The 25,228-nt window shown below is 44.7% G+C and overlaps 1 protein-coding gene across 1 annotated transcript in view; it reads left to right on the top strand.

The window, feature by feature from the left end:
* The first annotated feature begins 1,497 nt into the window (after positions 1 to 1,497).
* Positions 1,498 to 25,228, top strand: part of LOC104366512 (interleukin-17F) — a 42,032-nt gene continuing 18,301 nt past the window's right edge. Inside the window, exon 1 of the mRNA XM_042803458.1 lies at positions 1,498 to 1,641. Within this exon, the coding sequence (XP_042659392.1) occupies positions 1,498 to 1,641 (144 nt within the window). The remainder of the gene's footprint in view (positions 1,642 to 25,228) is intronic.

A 25,228-nucleotide genomic window follows, 5' to 3' on the forward strand; every position in this document is an offset into this window, starting at 1 on the left:
AAGGAAAGTTCTGCTCAAAAACATCACCCCAGGCCATCTGGTTTTGTTATTCATTTGGAGCTTGCAGATTGTAGGCATATGAGTAGAAATAGCCTTACCAACAGGCTCAGCATCGGGAATCTGAGACACATTCCTGCACTGCAACCAGAACAGACACAGAGAAAAGCAGGAGGTGTGAGCAGTAGCTCTTTGTCACTAGGTGGAAGTATGGAGCCGTTGAAGACTTGCCTACCACTTGAAATTCGAGTGAAGGCCAGCCAAGCTGTCACTCCTCTGTCTGACACAGGTCCAGGACTGGTTTCTGTTAACCCCCTGCGTTTGAGGGAAAGGCCACGATCAAGCAGGCAGAGCAGAGGAAGGGAGATGTGGGACCTCTTCCCAGCCCCTTCACTCACTAACACATGATTTAGGCCGAACAGCTTCATCTTCAAGTTATCTGCGTGTAAAACGGGGACGGCAGCGCGCTGCCCATGAAGCCTTTTGAAGGGCAGGTGCTCTGAAAGGGTAGCAGCGTGGGAGACATTAAGTTTCCCCAGAGCTTGCAGCATTTCTTGGGGTGGAAGAGCTTTGCAGGAGCCAAGCGAGGGCTCCCCTCGCGCTCCCCCCCAGCCGTCACACGGCGGCCACCTCGCGAGAGGAACGCGGCAGTTGTTGAACGCCACATGGCATCTCCCAGCTGAACAGCTGAGGGGAGGATAATGTGGGATAAGGCGAGGTTTAGCAATTTTGTCTGCAACTGCTCGGGAGCTCCCCTCCTCCCTCCCAAGCCTTGCTGGTGCATGCACCACCCCACACTGAGGGCACTGGCCTTTCCTGCCTGCTCCTCACCAAACTCAGACATCATCACGAGGGAACGATGTGGGAATGCTGCCTGCGCTCACAATTCCTGCAGCCACACCTTTAAATAGAGCATAAAACACCCCAGAGGAAAGCAAGCCTAATGGGGTTCATGTTTGGATCAGCAGCATTGCGCTTCTCTTGGACACGGCTGTTGTTAAGCAGCCTCCCCTCCAACACAAGGCATGCCATGCTGGACACACAGTGGGGAAAAACAACATGAAACTGCTTGAAATTAAGCACTCAGTCCAGACACAGGTCTTGGAGAAAGATCTGCGCTTTCCAGGTTGGCACTGTCAGTAGTTAGTATCTTCTTCCAGCCTTTACATATTGCTTTTGTCATCTCCCCAAGCAACCTCCGAACTATGTGTGCCCAAGAGGAGATGGGTTATCCACTCACACCATCAGCCTCCTGCCAAAATCAAATCAGGACTTCTTTAAACACTGAGAAAAGTTCCTAGGCTTGGAAAACCCCTGAAGAAGATTTTCAGCACTGCCCACAGGCCGACCTGTGTGTCAAAATTTGTGATTACATCTGTAAATGAAATAAAAGCATCAAGGGCTTGGGCATTGCATCTCCACAGATCACAAATTGCAAACATGATCCCCTGCATCGTTTTGACCCAGACCAGATCACGTTAGCCCAAACAATTCTCAGTCATGGTTCAGGAGTCTACACGGCTGGCGCCCGCTCCCAGTGAGCACTATGGACACAGTGACCAAGTTTTTGAGGCTGTTTTTGAGTTTAACAGCATGGACATGGCTCCAGAAGCAGCAAAGGGGCTCTGCAAGTTTGGCTTGCTAGTAGACATATAGCCTGGAAGACTTGACAGGCTAACGTGTCCTGCAAGGGCAGCCCCTGCACTGGCCATGCCACTCCATACAGAGCTCTTACAGCTGCTCTTTCTTTCTATTAATATTTCACTTTTAGTGTATTGACACAAACTTCCTAGCAACCAAGGTCACAAGAGAAGGTGTTAAGAAGCTGAACTGATTAATAATAAATCCTGGGGTTTGATGTCTTTTTTCTTTAGAGGCTCGTTAGACACCAGCAGGCAGGGTGCTGAGCTGGGATTTCCAAGGGAACCTAAGGGATTTGGAAACCCCACTCTGATTTAATTTCCCAGCCTTCCTCCTTCTTGCCCTCATCATCCAGATGGTTGAAGTTACCCATGGGAAGGTGAGTTGAGACAGCACAGTAATGCTAAGCAGGGAGCTGCCATCTATCAGCCATGCTGGAAGTTGTCCCCCGGGGGGTCCACAGGGGTTGAGTTTCTTTAGTTGTCATCAGGATCCAATGGTCTCCATAGACCTGGTAAATACCTCTCACTGCTATCAAGTCCCACCACGTAGGGTGGACTGCACCTACTGCCTCCCCACATTCTGCACCCCTGAGCATCCTCTAAATGGGACCAGCATCACAGCCTTAAATCTCTGCCCTCGCCAAGCCACTGTGTTCAGTCCTGGGTTTGATGGAACAGAATGAGCTGTCCACCGTGGCGAGAAACATGCATTTTCCATCACAGTCCTAGCCACAGGAGTGGGGTTCAGATAAGCTGGCTTGAGATCTTATGTGCATCGTGTATTGTAAAATAACACAGAAAAGTCCCTTCTTTCCATCTGACTTTCTGTGTACTTAAGTCATGCATCACTTATGTCTGGATGCTCACAGGTAAGGCAAGAAGAATATTCAACCAGGGATGAGCAGAGGGATTTCAGAAGTGGTGTCTGGTTTTGCCACATTCAATTCCTCATTAAACACCTTAGCACAGAAATCCGAGTATGAGAAAGCCAATACAGCTAGTTCATGAATATTTTCCAAATCAGGAGGAGAAAGAGTCCCTGGTAGGTCAGGAATGGCACTCAGATCTCCTTATCTTTACTCCAGTGTTTTAGGCACCAAGACATAATCTCCCCAGCTGAGCTGCTGCTTTGCCTGCCATGATTTACATGATGAAAGCAGACAATATTAACATGAATATTGAGTAAGCTGATCTAGGGAAGATAATAAATCTACAAAATGGATTGAAATTTAACTAGGAATTTGAAAGGCAAAAAGCAACCTTTGTATTTATCAGGCAGTACCAATACCTTCAAATTTCCCTTTATTCCCGTTCCTTTGCACTAAAAAAAGTTTTGTTTCCTGAAAATCCTAACATTCATATTATTAACTTTTTTAATTGTTAAAACTTTTTATTACCACTACTTATATCCCATAACTGAGCTGCCTGACTTGCTGATTTGTGACAGGCTCAACTCTCTCCTTTGAAAGTAAAAATATTGGTGCTTCCAGGAGCCTTTCTGCATGTCTTTGAAGGGTCACTTTCAGCATGATAAAGCTCTGTTGAAGTTGTTCCCATAGCTACTCTCACCACATTTTAAACAGGCAATGAACTTCTCTAAATACTAAATTTATTGCCAGTGCAGCTGCTTTAATGACAGGTTTGAGGCTTCTTTGTTTCCAAGGCTGAGTGTGTTTCGGCTCACATCCCCTGTGGTCGGAGGGGATGCAAGTCACCCGGCCGCCTGCCTGTGGCAGATGCTGGAGCCTGGGGATGCACAGGGCAACCAGGAAAGGAGAAACCAGCACCTTGCAGGGGATTTGCCTGCTGCTACTTTGGTCTTCTCACCAACATGTAGAGGATGCTCCCCTGCTCCTGTGAGATCTGCAAAACACACTGCACGGCCAAGGAAAACAAAGGTCAGGGGCTGGCTCCTAGAGCCATCCTGGCATAGAAATCCTCCTAAATAAAAAATGCAACCACAAGGGAAAAGAAATGCAATTTCAAATAAAGCACTAGCTTCATCTGTACTGTGAAAAAACATCCTGGTATTGAGGTCTTCCCAGAGATTTTCCTTTGCTGGGCTGCTCATAGACACCATCTCATTCACACTGCCCATCAAGCAGGGCTCTGTTTCAGAGTGATGGACCATCACTCCTTCAGTCTCTGTGTTACCGGGCTTTTTAACATGTTAACAATAGTATCCAAGAAAGCCTACAGCTCCATTGTGTTGGGTGTTCTGTAGCCACACAATACCAGATAGTGTCTAGCCTAAAAAAGCTTTCAATCTAAATAGGGGCAGAGAAATACAATCCCACATGACTGTGGGAAAAGTGCATGCTACAGACTCTGCAAATTCTGTGATAACATCCCCACAAGAGAACTGTACAGGTTGGGCTGCAGACCTCAGGGGCAGCATCGCCGCTTAAAATCCAGAGGGGCCACTTTGATGGAAGAAATCTCCCAGAGAAGTCTAGGCAGGCACTACTGCAGACTGAAGCCATGGCATTTGCTTAAATAAACAGCTGGTAGCAGATTGGGTTTCCGAATCAAACTGCAACCCTGCACCTACTGAGCTTCATCCATCATTAGTCTTTCATTAGGAAACTTGTTCTTGGCCTGGTCCCCAATTCTCAGAGGAGTGATTCAGGCAAATACCAACCCCGATGCTGTGTCCAGCAGTCTCTTTTCTTCTGCCCGCCCCTACCCTTGTGACAAGTTGAATGCCTGTTTTTTTCTCATTTTAATATGAAATTCCTTCTGTTTGATGAGTTCATTTTAAAGGCTGACACTGCCCCATCCCCTCTGTCCCTGCTACCCATGTCTAAGCAGGGGAAACAGGTGGGACAGCTGACCCTGGTGAATGAAAGGAGAGCACAGTTTCGTTCCCTTCACCCCTTTCTCACAGCCTAACACTGCTGTCAGTGATCCTCGAGGCCCCAGGGACTGGGGATTTGTGTGTATTAGTCACATGAAAGAAAAGAGCCTGCAGCAGGCTGCTCCCGGGCTTTGCTTCACCTCCAGGCGAGGGGATAGCTTGCCACTGTATTCCTCAGGGCTGGAACCAAGTGACACTTTTCCTATTATTATTATTATTATTATTATTATTATTATTATTATTATTATTATTATTAATTGTTAATTGTTGTTGTTATTATTGTTATTATTATTATCATCATCACAAATTGGTTTCTATGTAAGATGTGTCACAGCCCTGATTAAAAAAAAAAAAAAAAAAGAACAATTTACAATTATCTCAGTTGTACAGGAAAATGTGTAAAGCCAGCCACCTAATAGAAAATGAGATCTTTTACTGTCATCAAATCTTCGAAGTGGGATTTGGTCTCACTCACTCACCTCGCATGAAACTCCACAGCCTGTCATCACACAGCGGATTTGAGCAGAGCATTAATGCTCTCTCCTAGTCCTAAATCTATTAATCCAACATGAAACACAACATGCTCCCAGATTTACCCCTACTGATGTGGACGTATGTTTGTGTACCAGTCAATTAGATGCTTCTCAGGAATAAAAACCACAAACTCATGGAAGTTGCATAGATGAACAACAAATTTGTTAGACTATGAAAAAACAATTCAAGTACCTAAATAACCTTAATTCTGCTCTGTATCACCAAGGTCAAATAATGGGTTTCACCATAGGCTTAATTAACCTTGGCTTTTATGGATACACTAATTGTCTGTCCTAATGCCAGCAGGTAGGAACAGTATTTCCACCGCTCTCAGCTACCTCTGGTTGCTGGAAGCCACAGAGCCCTCACATTAGCTCAACTACAGCAGTTACACTGCAAGAAAACAGTTTTACACTCTATCCAGCAAGAGAAAAGCCTTTTTCTCAAGTATTTCAGGTGCTTGTCCACACAACAAAAAAGATTTAGTCCCACCATACTGGGACAATAACACACCTATGTGGATAAGACACTAAAGAAAAAAATGCTTTGACTGTTGACAGAAGTATCCTGACCATTGGTACAACTATGAGACAGATGTGGTAACTGCATATTGCTTTTCTCTTAAATGAAGGTGTCAGTGATGTTTCAGGGTTCACTTCTGACCCCCTGATGGGTTGGTCATTGCCCACCACACCTGGTATTATTACTGCTATGATTCTTAATTTGCTTTCCCACTGAAAACAACTTCTTTTACATTTGCTTCTGGTTTTCGCCTTATGTTCACAGGATCTTCATAAACTGACTGAAATCAGCAAGAAACCATTTCCTACCCAATCTTTTTTTTTAAAAAAAAAACCCTCCTGTTAAAACACAGCAAGATTTTTCCTCCCAGCTTTTCTGTACTGCCAGAGATCTGAATAATTGGTTACTCACACAGCTCTAATCAAGATATCCTTCTGCCTACTGCTGCACAGACCCATCAACCCAACAACGAAGCAAAAAATAGAAAAAGAGAGGACAAAAATGCACAGGTGGGATGAGGAAGAAAGCCTTGATCACAGCCTGCTTGCTTAAGTGCATGCTTTAATGTTTTTATTTAGACCTTTACATAGGCTAAAACGCAAATTGAATGAATATTCAACCCCCAAAAGCAAGAGAATCCCCTTATATTCCAGGGAGGGGGCTCACCCAGTCCAGTCAGATGCATTTCATACAGTCGTGTCATGCGTTTTCCAGCGCCGTACGTGCGTGTACAGGGGGGAGGGCCATTAAAAATAAAAGTGTCAGTGTTCCTGCTGTCGGCCCTTTACCCACCTGTTCCTCTTTTAGCCCAAACGCGTCCACCTCTGACCTCGCTGCGGGACCAAGGCACTTGCAAGCCTGTGCCCCCCACCCCTCACTCCCCCCCACTCCCCACGGCAGCTGTGTAAACCTCAAGGGCAACAGCCGGGGGGCCTGGGACGATGCCTCCAGCTCCTGGGTGGAGGTACAGCAAAAGGGCATCTGCGAGGGCTCCAAATCACTGGCCTGATGGAGAGGACACTATCTAAGCCACTCAAAGTTTGACGTTCCCCTCATTTAAACCCCAGGGCCCACAAATCCAGTTCAATTAGGTCTCAAGGTGCATTCTCGCCACAGGGTGCTGATTTGTTAATTGTCTACCCCGAGGGATTCTGGGTTGGGGTTTGGGGTTTTGGGTTCCAGATCTTCTCAACCATGCTGCGACTCCAAGGGGCTCCTGAGGAGCCCTGGCCACTTGCTTTTCATAGATACAAAGATGGGGAGGGGAGAAACTCTTCTCTTGAGTGCTGGATGAAGCCCTGAATTTGCCTGGCACTTGCATGGAGGATATTTCCACCCTCTGGCAGACAAGGACAGTAAACTTCATGCCCTGACTTCAAAAAGACAAAGGTGCACAGGTTGATGCAACCCATGTGTGTGCCTGTCTGTCTGCAGGCTATTTTCCAAAAGTCTGACACAGAATTGGGCCTTGACGAGATCCTCCTTAACCTGCTTAACTGTAACACCACCAGTGAGATGAGATTGAAACACTAACCTAAGGCATCACTTTTTTTACTCTGTCTAAATACATGCCAGAACTCAACAATGCTCCTCCAGGATCCTTCTTCCTGCCTTGAAGGCAGATGGAGCTGTTCATTGCAGAAAGACAACCCTATACAGAGGAAAACTTGTCAGGAATCCACCATTTCCATTCTAACGCAAATAAATTAAGACAGTCACAATCTCAGCAGGTCAGTGGGACAGTGGCTTTCTTTCTTGGGCTATGGCTAGAAAGAGCAGTCCTGCTGCTGCAACGAATCCTTGGCCATGCATCAGAGCAGCCTCCCGAGTGCTCCTGACCTTCATCAGGTAAGAGGAGCAAAGAAATGAAGACCATTGTCTTCCCAGCAGTCTTACCTGACCCACCTTTACTACTGGATGGTCTCAGTATTCTCTCTCTTCCTAGCTTTCAGAAAGTATCTGGAGACCTAAAGTGGCAATTCCACTAATTCAGACTAGGTGTCGTAAAAGGTGGATCTACCCAGAGCCCAGGTAGATCTGTCCCAGATTTACAAGGGACCCTGGGTAATTCACTTAAGGTCTTCAGGGCTTATCTAACAATAAGGATAGAAGTAGGAATAATATGAGATTAATGACATCTTGGATTCTCAGGTAATAAGTCTGTGAAGGCAATAAATGTTGCATCAGCCATTTTCCTCTCATTAGTCCAACACCAAAAGCAGATAACATCCTCATTATGTTCTACATTATTATGAATTTTGTCATTTTCCTTTATCACATCTGGGCCCACAGCTGGACAACACTATGCTGTTTTCATAGCTCATTGTAGTCTTCTGTCCTGGGTTTGAGTGAGTGGTGGGGTTTTTGGTAGCAGGGGAAGGGGATACAGCTGTGGATCCCTGTGAGAAGCTTCTCAAAGCTTCCCCAGCTCCAAGTCAGACCCACCTCTGCGGCAAGACCAAGCTAATTAGCTGCACCTTTGTGATAACGTATTTAAGAAGGGACCTGGGAGGAAGAGTCAGAGTTGTGAAGAAGAGTTGCAACATCTATGTGAACACCAAGGTCAGTGGAAGAACAGAGGAGGAAAGCGGGGGGAGGTGTGCTGGAGCAGAGACCCCTCCTGTATCCTGTGGTGAGATGGCAGGGCAGCCCCACCTGCCACCCATGGAGGTCTACAGTGGAGCAAGTTTTGGCATAAGGTCTGTGGGAGGCCCCACACCTTCTCAGGTGACTTTACCTGAAGGAGGACGGTACCACATGGGAAGAAGCAGCCACCACTGTTGTAGTTCGGTGCTGGAGGATTGCAGCATGCAGGGGTGTCCCACACTGGAGCAGCTCAGCAAGGGAGGCAGCCCGTGGGAGGGGTTCATGTTGGAGAAAGTTTGTGGAGGACTGTTTCTTGTGAGAGGGGGACCACACTAGAGTGTTCCCCCCACCCCAAGATGGAAGAAGCAGCAGCACTGACCGCACCCCCCATTCCCTGACTCTTGCACCACTCGGGTGGAAGGGGTAGAAATATCAGGAGCAAAGCTGAGCCCAGGAAGAAGGGAGGGGTGGGATGATGGTATTTTCTAGATGTGGTAATGCTTCTCACTGTCCTACTCTATCTGTTAAATGTTGGTTTTGTTAGTGTCTATATTAAATTTATGTTCTTTTTTTCTTCTGTGACTTCTGTCACAAAAGACAGACAAGTCTGTCTTTTACCCGTGACCATAATAAGTGAGTCATACCTCCCTGTCCTTATCTCTAATTCTGAGCCGTTGCTTATTTTCTCCTTCCCAGCACTGGTGAGGAAGAGGGAAATGAGTGGCTCCATGGTGCTCAGTTGCCCTCTGAGTTCAAACCACAACATCTTCACGTGTTTGAACCTTGATTTCACAAGAACTAAGTGGGACAAAAGGCATCATGATGGAATATCAACCTGATGAAGCACGGAATAATAGTTCAGATCCCTTAGACCCGGGAACCCCCGATACAGGAGTCAGGGAGCACTTGCTGCATGAGTTACTGGCATTCCTGGGAGGAGTTGGGGGCCTCTTCAGCCTTTGTTCTGTTCAGACCTGCTCAGTGGAACCCTACCCAGATGCCTCCAAACCAAACATGTTCAGGAGACTTTTTTAGGTGATTCTTTGAATATTAGGTGCAAACCAGCTTATTTCTTGGCCTTTTTCTGGAGATTACTGTCTCCTCCCGTGCCTGCTGTCCCTTAGTAATCATGCAAGGAACTATTGGAGTTGAAGCTCTGATTGCTGGAATTGGACTGATGATACCTGTTAGCAGTGGCTGTATCAGGCCAAGCCTGAAGAGGTCAGCAACTTGATCTTCCCATCAACTAACCCCAAAAATACACTCAAAATCAAGCAGAGGCTCCAAGACTGGGTGTCTCCCAAGGGGAGAGGACTTACCTTCTGTATCCAGGCCATAAGCATTCCAGGTTCAAACAGGCTTTTTCATTCTGAAGTCTACGCCAACTTTCCACCTCCCTTTCCCATCACCTACTCTCCCAGGCAGCGTGCAGGCACGCACCCCCCACATAAACCCTCTCCACTCAATCAGCTGTCACAGGCCCCGCATTCCTGCAGGACTCCCAGAAGTGGCAACTCTGGACATCTGCTCTTTTCCACCCCCGCAAATATGCAAGCAGGTGTGAGGCACTACAACTTCCCTTGTTCCTAGCCACTTCTACCCAGACAGTGTGAATGGAGGCACAGCCAGAAAGGCAGATGATCTGTCCCCCTCCATCCTCTTTGCATCCCTCCAGGGAACGTACAGAGGCAAAAATCAATCTTCTAACCACCATTGAAGCAAACCCAGAAAAATGAATCTTGTGTGGCTGAATATAATTCCCCTGTACTTCACTCTAGCAGGGACTTTACACCACTGACAAAAAGAAGAAAAGTCAACAGCTCTTGGTGCACTGCAGCATGCAGTTACAAAGAGGTATCTGGAGCATGTCCTACTCAAATCAGTAAAGCTACAGAATACTGTGCAAAATAAATGGCAACTGTATTAACCTCACACTTAAAGGACCTTCAATAAAGGGATTCTGAAGAATAACAGTTACTAGTGAAGACCAGGATGGAAAAACCCCAAATTTTTCACTGCTCATGAAAAAAACAACCACTGCTGGTTGCTTCCCTCCAACTAGCTAAGCTAGAAGGTGATGGTAGGTATTACAGGGTTACAATGGCAAAGAAAACAAAGTGACAAAGCAAAATTACCCTATTGATATCAGCCAGGAATACCAGAACTACCATACAGAATTGCCAGGAGACCCAGGCTTTAGATGTCCATCATCAGTTCAGAGGGGATCAGGCTGAGTCCCCTCTCCAGTCCCCACATCCAGCTGCTGGCAGCAGGGATGCTGCTGTCCCCTCCTGTTCAGGAGAAAGCCCAGTGTGGCTCAGCTTATCAGACACAGCCACATCACAGAATATTTTCACTCTGTATCTAAACATCTGTTCATTTACCTTGACGCAGCAGAAGTTGACATCACTACTACTTTTCATTTCACATAGTCCGTACTTGCCTTCCCACCCCAACTCTTCCATCTGAACACTTTTGAAAAGCTCCAATATTTATAAACCCTTCCACTGATCATATTTACACTGTCAACCATCTGTTACTGAATAGATAACCTACATTGGAAGGACATATGAGACAACTACCTACTAAGAACTCTAGAGAAGAGGTGCTTGGCCATTAAAAAACAATTAGGTGTGATCCCCATAGAGAAGGTTTTAGTAGGTCTTTTGAATTAATTAAACAAAACACTTTTCTATAGAGATGGTTACACTTTTATCATTCCAATTGAAGTTGGTCACCTTACACAGGAATTAGTCTCTTGGTTAATGTTAAAGTGGTTCAAATGCTACAAGAGGTACGGTTGCCTGCCAGGTTTATAGTTATCCATCATATCAATTATTTTATGAATGGTAATCAACATGGAACACTGTGGAAGACTGGTTTTACCCAGACTCCAATGAATCTTTAAGTGTTAAATAAAAATAAAATAAAAAATAAGTGAATGTAGTTAGGGCAGTTTATGCCCTATAAGTTACTACTTAGGACTCAAAAAAAAAAAAAATCAGTACATTCAACTTGTTTCTTTCAAATAAGTGGAATTTTAACAAAAAAAAAAAAAAAAAAAGCATCCATTTTTGTCTGAAAGTTTCTACTGTGCACAATGCACCAAGGCGGTGGGATTAGGGGAACAACCACCTTCCTTCTTCCATAAGGGAGGGGTTGATACCTTATAGGAAATTCAGGCCAGCCAGGATTAATCTCATGACCCCATGGGACCATGTGGGATCCCTGAGCTGAACTGCTGCTCCTGCTACTGCTACAAGGTGTATCAGTAGCTATAAATAGAATATGTCCACATGCCAAGCTTGCACCCAGCTGCTGTGCCCCTGTCCTCGTGAAACCTGGCACTGCCTGTGAGCAGCAGCACAGCCCAGTGACACCAAACCCTGCTCTCAGCCTCAGCTGGCTGCAGCCAAAATCTGCCAGGCATCTACCCAGGCTGTTACAAGAGAGCGTCAGCCCCAGCCACCCAAACGTAGTCTTTCCATGGCAAGAATAATGCAGAACCTGGATAATCTACGAGAGGGCAGTGGAATGCCAACTGTATCGTTCTCCCTCTTTTGTAGGTGGGTAAACTGAGACACGAGGGTCTCCTCTCCCTGTCACATCCTCCTCCCTGCAACTTTGTGTTCCTGCCATGCACAAGATGTGGTGGTGGTGGTGGTGTCCCTTTTCCTTCCTTTCCATGCTGACCTTGCACCCATGGTCCCATCAACCTCATTCAGCTACAACTTTAGGAGGGACGGAGGGCAGAGTGGTGTTGTCTCCAACACCCCAGCAAGATCACCATGCTTTTCCAGCTGTGCTTCCCAGGAACAAGTTGTCTATGTTGTAGCACGAACACCACTACCTTTATGTTTCAAATGGTTGAACAGAAAAATCATAGAATCACAGAATCAAAGAATGGTTTGGGTTGGAAGGGACCTTTAAAAGTCATCTAATTCCAACCCCCCCCTGCCATGGACAGGGACACCTTCTACTAGGTCAGGTTGCTCAAAGCCCCGTCCAACCTGGCCTTGAATGTTTTCAGGGACGGAGCATCTACAGCCTCTCTGGGCAACCTGTGCCAGTGTCTCACCATCCTCATTGTAAAAAATTTCTTCCTTATATCTAGTCTGAATCTACCCCTTTTTAGTTTAAAACCATTACCCCTTGTTGTATCGCAACAGACCCCACTAAAATGTCTGAATGTCTGTCTACATCTTTCTTATAAGCTCCCTTTAAGCCCTGGGAGGCCGCTCGAAGGTCTCCCCCAGAGCCTTTTCTTCTCCAGGCTGAACCCCCCAACCCTCTCAGCCTGGCCTCATAGAAGAGGTGTTTCATCCCTCTGACTATTTTTGTGGCCTCCTCTGGACTGGTTCCAAAAGGTCCATGTCTTTCCCGTGTTGAGAACCCCCAGAGCTGGACAAAGTAGCCAAGGGGGGGTGTCAACAGGCAGAATCCCCTTCCCTCGACCTCCTGGCCACACTGCTTTTGATGCAGCCCAGGATGCTGAGTCCACACGAAAGCCAATGTCGGGAGCTCGGCTACGGTGCAAAGACGAGGTGCTCAGGTTTGGTCTCCCATTTTTCTTCATCCCACTTCTGCCCCCTTTGACCACAGATGGCTTTTGCAGAGGACCCAAGGGTGACACCCGTGTCCGTAGCACCCTCGCCGCTCCGGCTCGCACCACGGGGGACACCCCCCTGCTTTGCAAAGCGTGCCAGCTATGAAAGCTGCTCGGGGGTGAGGGGGGGTTATACAGCCCCCAGTCTGTGTGCTGCACCCTCCCAGGCTTGAACTCTGCTGCAGAGAAGAAAATGCCCATCGGGAAGCACCCTGAGCACTACACCCATGCAGTATCACGGGCAAACAACACCAGGAACACACTGCATTGAGTGGCTGGAGCTTTTGGATTTTAGGTAATTTGTTCGTATTGCTTAGGGGGATAATTGTTCCTTTCGAAACTATTACCTTTCACAAGCTGATCAAATAAGCATTCCTTCCTTAGTCACTAAAAAATTCTGAGCGCTACAAAAATGTTTAAAGAAAAAATTATTTTTTTCAAATTGCATAGTTGTATATGATTGTCAATTCAGTCAAAAAAAAAAAAAAAAACAAAAAACAAAACAACAGGCTGCTTCCTTTTTTAAAATTAATATTAATGTTTTTTTCCATGGAGCAAGGGTCCAGGACTGTAGCAAGTATGACAGGATCAGCACAATGCATCTCTAAGTGACTTTACTTAGTTTCACACTTTTTTCTCCCTTTGTTCTTTTTTTTTTTTTTTTTTTTCCCTTATGTTGGAATTTGGAAACATCCTCAACTTTCTCAAAGTTAAAGGAACAAATTGAAAAGTTAACCTGTCACTCTGCTCTTTACCAGACTCTTATGAGACCTAAGCCAAAATACCTTTTAAAAATATATATTAGCCCTCCCCCATTTTCTACCAAATCACCAATTTTAGTGTCATTTTTCTTCTGTGGGGAAAAATACTTCTGAAGTGTGTGCAGGTTTTTTAGCAGGGAAACTTTTTCATGTTGAAAGCAGAGTGACTATATTATCCTGCAGTCGCTTCCAGAGGTTTGAACACTCACTTAGGATAAATGAAATAGTAGGATGGGGACAAAAAGCAGGGAGCAGGCTCTGTGGTGAAAGACAGCCTATAATAAGACTGTCAGAGACAGCAATGCCCTCGAGTAAATGAAACAGGGCCAAGCAACACTGCTGTGTGCAGGAATTCCATCATCCTCACTGCAAGAACATCCTCAGCATGGTTTTGGCTGAGACAGCTACTCTCTCCCATCATTTTCCAGACTCGTTTTGGAGTTTGAATGGGGTAAGACACATCCCGACAAGCATCTGGATGCAGCAGCCCTGTTTGGGAGATTAAAAGGCTTTAATAATACCAACATGGGCCATTTGGCATCGGGGCCAGGGAACGGTGCCAATTGCATTTAATTTACTAGTTTAGACACAGGGTAAAGGGTATGATTTTTTTAAGTACTTGCTGTGCCATAAACTCCTCCCAAGAACTTGGGTATGTCATCCTGTGCCTCAGTTTCCCACCCATAATAAACATTTTGATAGCACTTCCCTCTCACAGGGTGGGATAAGGACCTACAGGCCACTCTGAGGCACTCAGGCACTCCATGAAATTTTATCAGGTGGACAAGAGATTGGTGAAAACCTCCCTGCAAACATCCACCCATACAAACGGATTCATTCCCAGTCTCTCAAGAACACTATTTTGTAAACAGCTATGATGGAGATGAAAATAAAAAGCAAATCTAGTTAATGCCATACTTCTAAAGACACAGGGGGTGGGGAGGACCCAGGGCATGGTTCATATTCCTGGCTGTACCGGTGTGACCCGTGAAGCTGATTGGGCTCAGCCCTTGTTGTCAGACCCCAAAAAACATTCAAAAATCCAGCTCCCCCCATCCTGCCAACCACCCTTGCTAACCAAAGAGCCCCACTGGGATTTGAGACCAGCTCCAGCTCCCTCCGTCCTCCTGCAGCAGTCCCCTGTCTGCTAAAATATTAAACTGATGTACCTGCAATAAATGCCTCTATTCTCAGAAATCTTTGGTGGTTTGTTGGTTGGTTGTTGTATTTTTGGGGTTGGTTTTTTTTGTTTGTTTGTTTGGGGTTTTTTTGTTTTTTTGGTTTTTTGTTTTTTAATGGGATGGAGCTGCGGTGTTGGAAAAAGGAATAAAATTAAGATGTCCCCTCCCGGCAGGGGACAGCTGAAGCGGCGTCACTCACTCTGCTGCTGTCATCGGGGTGATTGGGGTGGACAGGAGGGCCGGGAACGGCCGCAGGCTGTAAAAGACATGGGCAGGTGGGAGGATGGAGCGATGGGGTGGGCTGGCCCGGGGGGCAGGCGGTACAAAAGGAACTGGGACAGCCTGCCAGGGTAGGGACCACGCTGGGATGGCGAGAGAGCATCTCAGGGGTAGAGCAAGGCAGGGAGGGGAAGATGAGTGTGAAGACCCGATGCCAGGGTTGAGGAAGGTCTGCCCTGAGCGGGATGAGACAGCAATAAATACTGGCAGAAGGCCTTCAGCAATAGAGATAGCAAGGGAGTTAAGAGGATGATCATCCAAACTGGGGGAAATGAGCACAGACGGTAAAAATCTGACATTTAACGTGGTTGTCACTAGGGAGAAGGAAAAAACAGAGGCAGTGGTATATAGAGTGGGACAGGGGGAAATTCCCACTACCCCATACACACTCACACACAAAGGCATCAGTAGTATAAGCTGCTTGAAGTGGTTTTTTAGCCTCAGACTTCGCTAAGAGACTCTTCAGCACCCCCAGGCATAGGCTGCTTGCTGGACAGTATTTCTGACCACACCAGTTCCTGCTTCCTTGGGGAAACCTTGAAGAGGAGGAAAACACCCCTCACTGAAGATCACAGACCAGATAATACCCCTGGGGTGCTATGAAGTGACAAAGGACCCAGGAGAAGAAGATGAAGAGACCAACTGCTTCTTTGATGAAGGTAATGTCTGAGATTTACTTTTTTGAATGCAATATCTCCCATGGCGTGAGAATTGTGGGTATTTATTTATGGCCAAGCCTAGAAAGTACAGGCAAGAGGCAATGTCACGCATCCAGGGTTGTGTGAAGCATCGTAAGGGAACATAAGGAACTCTGGTCAGGAGAAGAGGTGCCGAGGATGGAAAAGGGAAGGGTGGTGAGGTGGTGCCCTCATGGTCCAAACAGGACCCCAGACTCACTACAAAGTTCCCAGGGACTAGACCACACTGCCTGGATGTGGCCCATGGTCGTGGCTTTGAAGCATCCCTTCAAAGTGCACGTGTTCAGGCTCATAGCTATAAACAGACAAAAGCAAGAGAAGCGTTTGATTTTCAGGAACACCTTCAAAAAAATTGGTTTGCAAAGGCGGAAGAGTTGGCATTTGGTGCCCTGGTGGCCAGATCTCTCAGCTCACAAGGCAAATCTTCAGTGACCCAGGGAGTAGAGGGACTTTTGAGGAGGGACTGTAGGATCTCGGCTTGTCAGCATAGGCTGGAGGGCCAGTGTCATCTCCTGGGAAGTTCTGCAATCTCAGATTGCTCCCGAGGACCCTACTTTGACTGCAAAGGGTGTCCAGATGTAACTAACACCTTCCAGGGGAAGGGACCTTCTGATTTTAATTCTCACCTTGAATTAAGTGGTCACCAGCAAGTTTCCAATAGTGCCACTCTGTCCACCAAAGCCAGCTGTTAGACTGTGTCATCTCCACACTGGTTTTGATATATTTATCACTTCAGAATACTTATTAGACAACAAAGTGCTTTCTCCACTTCAGAGATGGGAAGCAGGGGTACAGATATGCATAGGTCCAAATTCATCCCCATTATCGTTAGACCCTTATATGAGGAGTCTAAGTGAAGAGCTCGGTCAGCCCTGGCTCCTTCTGGAGTCAACAGAGAGAGATGGGCCCCTCTTGACAAACTCCTGGGCCCTCTCTATCTATGGGCCCTTGCCCTCCATGGGTGTTGTTCCTTTTATTTTCAGCCTGTTAGCAATATTGGTTATTTTAATTAGGAATGCATGACTGAAGCTGTCAAGAGCCCTGCATGGGTTTATCCTCCTCCTGGCTGAGCACATTCCCCCATCTCCCTACACTTGGGTTGCATGGGGAGGAACTAATCAAAAAATAAACTAGAGGAATAGGTCACTGTCTTCTTCCCCAAGGCTGTGCCCTTCGCACCCACTCCCAGAGCATACTATTAGGCCTCCTGGCCTCCAGCAGAAAGGTCCAGTCTAGGGAAGGGTTCATGAGATGAGGTGATCCAAAAACCTCCAGCTAAATAGTCTTAGATGCAGAAAGAAGACAAGGGAGATTCCCCACCTTTTCAAGCTGGTGGCAAAAATCCTACCAGCTTCTTAAGGGACAGTTGTCCTAAATTGCACTATTCTCTAACTTCACTTGCATTCACGATATTGGAAAAAAGGGAAAGGTAAGGGTCAAGACAGGCCATACTGAGCCTGTATGACCATTGTTACAGGCTTTCCACTTTGTCCCAGGCAAACAATTTCACCTCTGTGTCTCAGTTTCCCCACTCATAATCTGGGAACACTGTAAGCATGCTTCGCTCAAGGGCAGTTATTCTGTTTGGGTGCAAAGGACCAGCCTGGCTAAATAAAATACAATGGGGCTAAACCAGAGCCAAGATGTCAGTTTAAAACCAACATATATTAGACCAGATAAAGCAGAAAATATAACTTAAAGAGCCGTAATGTGATACCTTTTTATATTGAGTTAAAAGTGGTAGAAAATCAAACAAGGAGACTAGTAGGATAGGCAAACATATTTCCAGGACTCCTGGTGATTCTGACACAGCCTTTCCAAATAACCTTGAGCAACTCACTTATTTTCTCCAGTTTTGCACTCTGCTTAGTGCCTCCTTTTTTCAAGGCATTAAATATAGGTACACTAGGACCAGATGTCTCAAAGGTTCTCACTGAGGCCTTATTCCCACAGACTTCAGGCAGAGATCTCATTACCATAATTTATGGAGCAAACTCAATAAGCTCTGAGACACCCTTATGAAACCCCATCAGAGTTTGAAAAACCCAGGCGTACAAAACACCTCCAGAAGCCAAGTTCCTAAATATAGTCTCTGGCTAAACATTGGCAATATTTTGCAGACAGATGCAAACTTGCTTTGCTGAGTTCTAAACTTCCTGGATGCTGTGGTTAGGACAGTGTTTAGATGAAACTAATTAGCCCTGCTGCACAAATATATGTTCAGACAACTAATTTGGCTCCCAAGGCTAAAATATTAACTGATTTGCACACAGTCACACAGAAAATTTGCAAGAGAGGCAAGAAAAGGCTCTATATGAGTTTTTGCCTCCAGCATGGTGCCTTTTAATGTAGATAATGGAACAATGAGGTGGTAAATTCCAACTATGTAAAGGTTCGGGTTTGAACCCTTGCTGTGGAGAGAGGCAGATGATTTTGGAAGGATTAGGGAGAGAAACCAAAACACCTTTTAGCTCCCAAGTTGGCCGAGGAGGTGTCCCTCTTTTAAGTCAGTGGGATGACTCTTATTTACCCATTCCCTTCTTTGAACTGCTATCACACCAATGCACCTAACTATGCATGTGCGTACAGACAGGCAAATGAAAGGCTAAGCAGCATCCCTCCTTCCAGTAACAACTGCTTCTAGGAAAGCATTCATCTTGCAATCCAGGGTGGAAAAAGAAACTTGACAAAGAGCCCAGATGAGTGGATGCCTGAATGCCAGGCGTATTAGAGAGCTCATTTCAGGAGTATCACCTCCCATCTCGTCCTCAGTGGCAATCCATCCCAACCACAGTGACCCTTGGAGGACAGCTGCCCCATTCTTTCCTCCTTCTCTTCCTCACACCAGGCAGGGACAGATGTGGATCTGGATATGCCTCAGATGATTGAGTTACTCTCAGGGGCTCAAAAAGGCATGATCTGTTGGCTCTTAGTTTGCATATCTGCTATTCACAATGAATATAATATTCCTGGGTAGTCAAAAAGAAAGATACTGGCTCTAAATGGATGCATTTATAACATATTGGTTTCCTCCATTGCAGGCTTTTATTGTCATTCTTGCCAATCTTTTACACGCAAGTATGTGTCCCACTCAGCTCCTTAACTTCTAGTAATTTAGCTATAATTTCCCGATCCATGTTTCCTTTTTCTACCTGCTTTGGATTTTCTAAATCTTGGAACAGTGTGGTATGGAAAGCCAACCTAGTGAGCTTTTACTGCATCACAGTTCATTCAAATCACTGAAGTTAATACAGATCTTGCTCAGGTTAGGTTTTAACATCATCAATAATTTCCCATTTATATGTACATAAGATTTTAAAACCCCAGTCCACAAATTGTACTTGAATAATGTACATAAATAAGGAATATTTGTCTACCTACATACTTGGGATCAAGGATCTTCTATGTGACTAAGTCTGTTTCACCACTCACCACTCTGAAACCACTATTTGGTCCCAGAATTTGTATGAAACTTGGATACAGGTTTATGAAAAATTTAAGAATAAGCTGCCAGTAAGTAGCTATAAACATCCTGTACAATTTGTTGAAGAACAATATATTTTCCATATATATTAAACAAGTCTAGAAAATGCGTCTATGCGAAATGTCCTTGCTCTAGAACTCTTCAGCTTATTTCAGAAAAGCAAGGAAAACCTTCAGAAAGTAGTAAGCTTGAATAAGGCCTGCCAGTGTTTCCTATAAGGACACAGGAGTTTAGACGGCTTAGCAAAAGTCAGGAACCAAAATCAAATGTTTGCTAACAAGAACTGCTGATCATGTCTGAATGAGAATTTTCCTCCCTTATCTTTAAGACTTTTTTAATTATTTTTTTTTTTAGTCCCCCCTGCCTTTAGGCAGAATTTTTATTAACCCATTAATTGCGTAAATGCTGTTACTTCCTTCCCTGTTTTCTAAATAGCAAATTTCCATTTTTCCTATTGGGGGAATGGGACTCCTCTCTCCTACCCTCAGTCTCCTCTAGGTTAAGCTTCTGACCTGCCACTGCCAGTTTGCAACGGTACATGTCCCTAACAAAGCTGCCAACAGCCCAGCCCCAACTGAGCTTGAACATACAACTTCTCTGTGTCCAACACCAAATGAGGTGAATCTCACCTCTTTGCACTCCTCTGTCATGCTTAATAGCCATGTGTATGAAGGGACAGTAATGTACATGACAGCAAACAGGGTGGGGATTCTGGAGACCTGGTGCTGGTCCCATCTGTCCACTTCCCTCTGTTGTGCCTCAGTTTCCCTATCTGGCACCTACAGGTTTGTAATCAAAAACTTTTGTGCAACTGGCATGAGAAGCAAGAAATCTGGGGTCAAAGACTTGGGGGGATCATTTTGCAAGGCTAAACTGAATTTCACTGGCAAAGGTACCCTTTTTCCTTAACGGAGGAAATCTCTTACAATACATGGCTCTTGCAGTAGCCCCTATTCCAGTCTTGTTCGTGGCCCCAAATGTAGCACAGAGATGAAACAAGGTTAGTCTTATCTACCTGGTAGGTGCTCATAATAATGAATAACAAAAACATACAGACCAACATGAGGGCTAACTGGGTTAAAAAAAAAAAAAAAAACAAACAACCATATATTAATTCATTATTGTTGATAACTCATGTAAACAGATTTCAGCACTCGTAAGAGTGGGACCCACGGACTGAGTCATGGCTCTACTGAATTCTCTGAGAGTTTTACCTTGACATCAGCAAGATTGAGCTTCCTCACCGCTTCTGAGTCAAAAGCCTTCATGTAAATGGGAAGTAAATATGACATTGAGTTCTAAATCTCAAAACAAAATGTAGCAAATGGTCCTATAATATTGGTCTGCCTCATATTAAAAAAAAAAAAAAAAAAAAAAAAGAGCAAGAATGTTTTGCTAGGGGTCATTTTAACACCTGTGTTGCACTTGGTGTAAAAATCTCTATGTAACACAAATGCAGACACCACTCCTGATCCTGTGGACTTTTAAGTAATATCATTTACTGGGTCACTGCATGACTCATCTTTCTCTAAAATTCTCATAAATTTGTGTTACCAGTTACTGACATTAATAGAGTAATGACTGAGGACGTGAAAATCCCTGCCTTGAATTGTTCTAGAAATCACAAAGAAAGGTTAGTTTCATACTTTAAAACAAACAAGCAACTTCCCCCAAAAGCCACTCATCTCTTCACTGTGGGCAATAAGGCTTTTTATATGAGCAAAATTACTTAGAGCAGCATTTATAATATCAGAATCATGGGTTTTAGGTGAAAATAAATGTGAGACATTCCTAGACTCAACAGCCTCTAAATTCATGGGTAAGAACAGCTACCGTACAAACTATGAGCATGCATTTGTAATTACTACAAGTCTTCCCAGTTCTGCTTGCAGAAATCTGCTGGATTGCTGCTACTTAAAGGGATGAAACTATTACCTGTCCCGGCACATTCCCTGTCAAACGTAGTGACAACCAAGGCTTGAAATACTGATTGAGCAAAGTGTCAGCAAAATAATTTCTATTATAAATATCTATTGTTACTCTGATTGCTTCTCCACTGTTGGCAGATAGAGAAGGAGGGTCCAAGCTGAGTCTCAGGACAAAAGTACGACTTTCTATTCTACTGTAAGCTTCCCATGCATCACGGACCAGCTGTGTATGTCTCAACAGCACTTTTTCTACTGACGCATGCAGAGCATATGAATCCCCTTCCATATGAATTCCCCTCTGCTTTTCCAAGAGGAAGCAGACCACCAGCTCTGAAACACCTGAGGAGCAATACTACCTCTTCAGGAGTGGTGGATGGACAGTCATCCTGCTGACCAGAGATCATGATCTGGACTTCTCTTATGAGATGACATGCTTCTTTATATCCCCATATGGATTAGGCTGCTATGGAATGTAAGGAAGTGTGTGGTTTCAGGGAGACATCGCCAGTGTCCTCTGCTTCCAGCTACTGCAAGAAGTCAAATATTTTTCTGCAACTGCATTTTATTTGAATTCGACTTTGTCAAATATTGTCAGGCACCTTATATTCACTCTACAGTACCCTCGGTGTCTGTGGAAAGCACATAGGGATCTGCAAATATAAAAAGGTCGCAAACTCCCAAATCCATGTGTATTTAATAACAAAAAAAGTACTCTGCACATCTTTCTCTGGAAAAATCACCCATCTGACTATAGGCTCCACCTAAATACAATAATATTTACAATGCCATGAAAGTGCTTTTCAAAGGCATTCTGGAAATCACTACATCCCAGATAGCCTCAATAATTGTCATCCTTTCTCAGCTGGAGGAAAATGCTTTGGATTTAGTGACATGGAGAAAGAATTAAACAGCCCTGGCTAGGAATGACTTGCAAGGAGTGAGACTGAATGCGATCTAGATCTCACATCAGTCATAAAACTGTCTTTACTCCCAGAAAATCGTAGCAAGATCTTCTTTAATGGGATTAAAATGAGTGCTACAGATATAGGAATTGCTGTAGTGGAATGATCAAGATGAATTCAATACCTTGTCTCAGTACAGTAATAGATGAAATAGGCTGCAGAAAGTTGCCTCCTATTTAATGTGATGTTATGGAACAAAGCAGGCACGCAGCTTTTTTTGAAAAATGATGGGCTTTTTTTCCTGAATCTGTATTACCATAACTGAGGATAGTCTTGCCATGTACACAAATGTCCCTTCCTCTTCTGAGCACTGCTTAGTTGTTTGCTCTAATAACGCTGTGTAGCAATGAGTCCAGTATATTTTTTTACAAACTTCGAGGCAGTGGACTGCTTGCTTTTCACCCATCTAGGACAGCCTGGACATATTCTGGATGTCTCCAGGATATCCTGAATATCCTATTCCACATAGTTGAAGAGCTCAAATCATTCCTCATATGTTACCTTCTTCCACTGTAGACCAAATATTCAAAACTTTAGGCAGTTTTCAATCATATTAATTTATTTTAAGAAAGCATTTAAGAAATCTTTTGAAGTTCTGCAGTGATGGGGACTGTTGTTAGCATAATGGCCTAGGTTTTGAAAGGTTCTCATACTCTCATTTTTCATGGGAAATTGTAGAAATTCCACCCCAAAATACCCTCAACAAACCTGATCTAGTTAGAAGCTTAAGGACATGTCTATGCAACAATGATTAATAGTCACAACTTAATTTTAAAGTGGTTATGAGAGGTACTTCTAACAGGTAGACCGCTTAATTCAGCAAATTTCATACCCATGTATTTGTCCAACCTGCAGGGCAGTTGTGTAGTTCAGGCTGGTCACACTCTGCTGTAGATAACGCTGGTGCCAGCTAGCTTTAATCACTGTAGTTTATATTCCTTGTCCTCATGTTCGAAAGAGGCTTTGACATCTAGGAGTCCAAGTTTCACTGTCTACACCACTATTAGTTCACAAAATAGTGCCAGGGCCTATGTTCTTGCCCTCAAACAAATGGGCAAAAAATGACTATTCATCTCTCTCACCTTCTTAAATAGATGGTCGTCTTCAAACTCCCTACTGGGAATGGTCCTTGACATGCCCCAATTCCCAAGCTGAGCTTGGGAACTGTGAGGGTCAGTGCTAGTTGACACAGGTCAAAACTGTGCCAGCAACTTCGCTAAACACAGCAGAAACCACTGAGTTCCTGTGCTTGTACCTCAGCACTATTTCATATACCAATATAGACCTTGAAACTAATGACATTTATGTTCCTCAGTCACCAAGATGCTTTGCAAAATTTCGGTCTGAATCAAAACCATGGCTTCTGCATCTGACCCAAGCCTTGTGGTCTCCTAGATGTAATTCAGTAAGGTGCTTGTCAAACATTATTTCATCCTGTCCTTCTACAGATCTAACTCTTAGGTTATGAAAAATAATTCAGAAGAGAAACAGAGTAGAGGAAAATTATCCTTTTTTCTTTAATTGTAACTACTATGCAAGATAAAAGGGCACCCAACAGAAAGATCAGGCAGGGGTGTGAATCCTGACCTCTGTTTTCTTCCTGGCTCTGCAACCCATTTCCCAAGTCTCAAACACAAAATTTCCTTTCTGCACCTGGTGGTTTCTTCATCTCTAGTGTGTTGAAGACATGTTGTAGTCTGTGGAGATCTGGACTTTATTTAGTTGGCTAAAAAGTTGCTCCTAGTAACTTTGGAGACACCCTAAGTACTGTCCACTGACTTCTAGCTCTTCTCCAGGTATGTCCCATTCCATACCTGCATGTCAGACCCCCTACGGCTCCTCAGATGGTGCCAGACACTTATGTGTCAGGAAATAAGGCCAACCCTTCTGGCTGGTCAGCTGAACCTATCCCTAGTATTGACTGTATAAATTTGGGGTTTAAATCTGGAGTGGAATCCCATCCCTCGCGTACTTTCTGCAGCTGTCTCCAGCCAGCATACGCCTGTTCCACGGGAGACTGCAGTCAGCATTAACTCTTGCTGCACAGCATGGGCCAGGATTAAGTTACAGGCTCACACTTGCAAGGACACATGAGAAGAAATAATGTCGACTAGTCATGCAGAAAAGGGGCTAAGGTTTAGGAAAACTTATAGCCTGTATGAGGGTCAAGGCCACTGTTTTAACTCCGTTCCTCCCTCCATGCTCTGGCTGGGTACCTGCACCCAGGCTCTGACTGAAGGTAAAATTATCAAACAGCTTAAGGACAGGTCTAATTCCTCCTCACTTCTACTGAGTTTGAAACACTCTAGTGCTGATGGGAGAGTTCATGAAGTGTATGTTGTAGCTGAGGGCTTGCCTGGCCTGTTCTTTTGGCAGCAAGGTAGATATCTCCATAGGGAATATGTAGTTTATGTTGCTGATGTTTTCCTTGCTAATGAATAGCCCTGATGAAGAAAAGAGAAAGCGTGAAGCAAGCAGAGGAGTCCTGAGTTTTCTCGAACTAATATTCCTCCCAACAGCAAGCACTGAGGGCAAAGGATGAACAAAAGAAAAAGGAAAATTTTCCCTCCTAATTAAAATGTTTTTCAGAGAAAAATGTATCAGGTCCCTGAAAAAGCACATGCACATGGAAAGGGGCCTATGCACATGGTTGGAAAAATGCTGCTTTTGTCCTGTTTGGAAGCTGCCCCGTGCCCCATGGCTCTCAGGCTCTGGCAGCTGTTTCCTCGCTGGGGCTCCCAGGTACAGCTGGAGGGCTCGAGCAGCTCTGGAAAGTGATGCCTGACTGACAACTGGCAGATGACTTCCCATCAATTGACAAAGGAGGCGTCTCGCCTCCCTCCCTCCCTCCTGCTTTGTCTTTTTTTTTTATTATCTAAAAAATATTTAAAAAAAAAAAAAATAGTGAGGAAAAATAAGGAGAGAGAAAGCAGCAGGAATAAAAGAGCTGTATGAAGAGAAATCTTCAGACACGTGCTGCTGTGGCTCAAGATGGACAAATGCCAATCCTCCAAGCTTCAGAAGACTTTCCTCATTGCCAGTGTTCAGGCTCATGAGCTGGGACCAAACTTCAAAACAAACCCAGACTCTATGAAACATCTAGACAGGGACCTAGAATTTGTCTTCTGAGGTTTATCCCCATCCTCAAATACTTTTGACTTATGCATTAGTGAGAAATTCACTCTAGTCC

The sequence above is a fragment of the Tyto alba genome, unplaced genomic scaffold (assembly GCF_018691265.1).
Source record: "Tyto alba isolate M040663 unplaced genomic scaffold, T.alba_DEE_v4.0 Super-Scaffold_40, whole genome shotgun sequence".
Classification (NCBI taxonomy): Eukaryota; Metazoa; Chordata; class Aves; order Strigiformes; family Tytonidae; genus Tyto; species Tyto alba.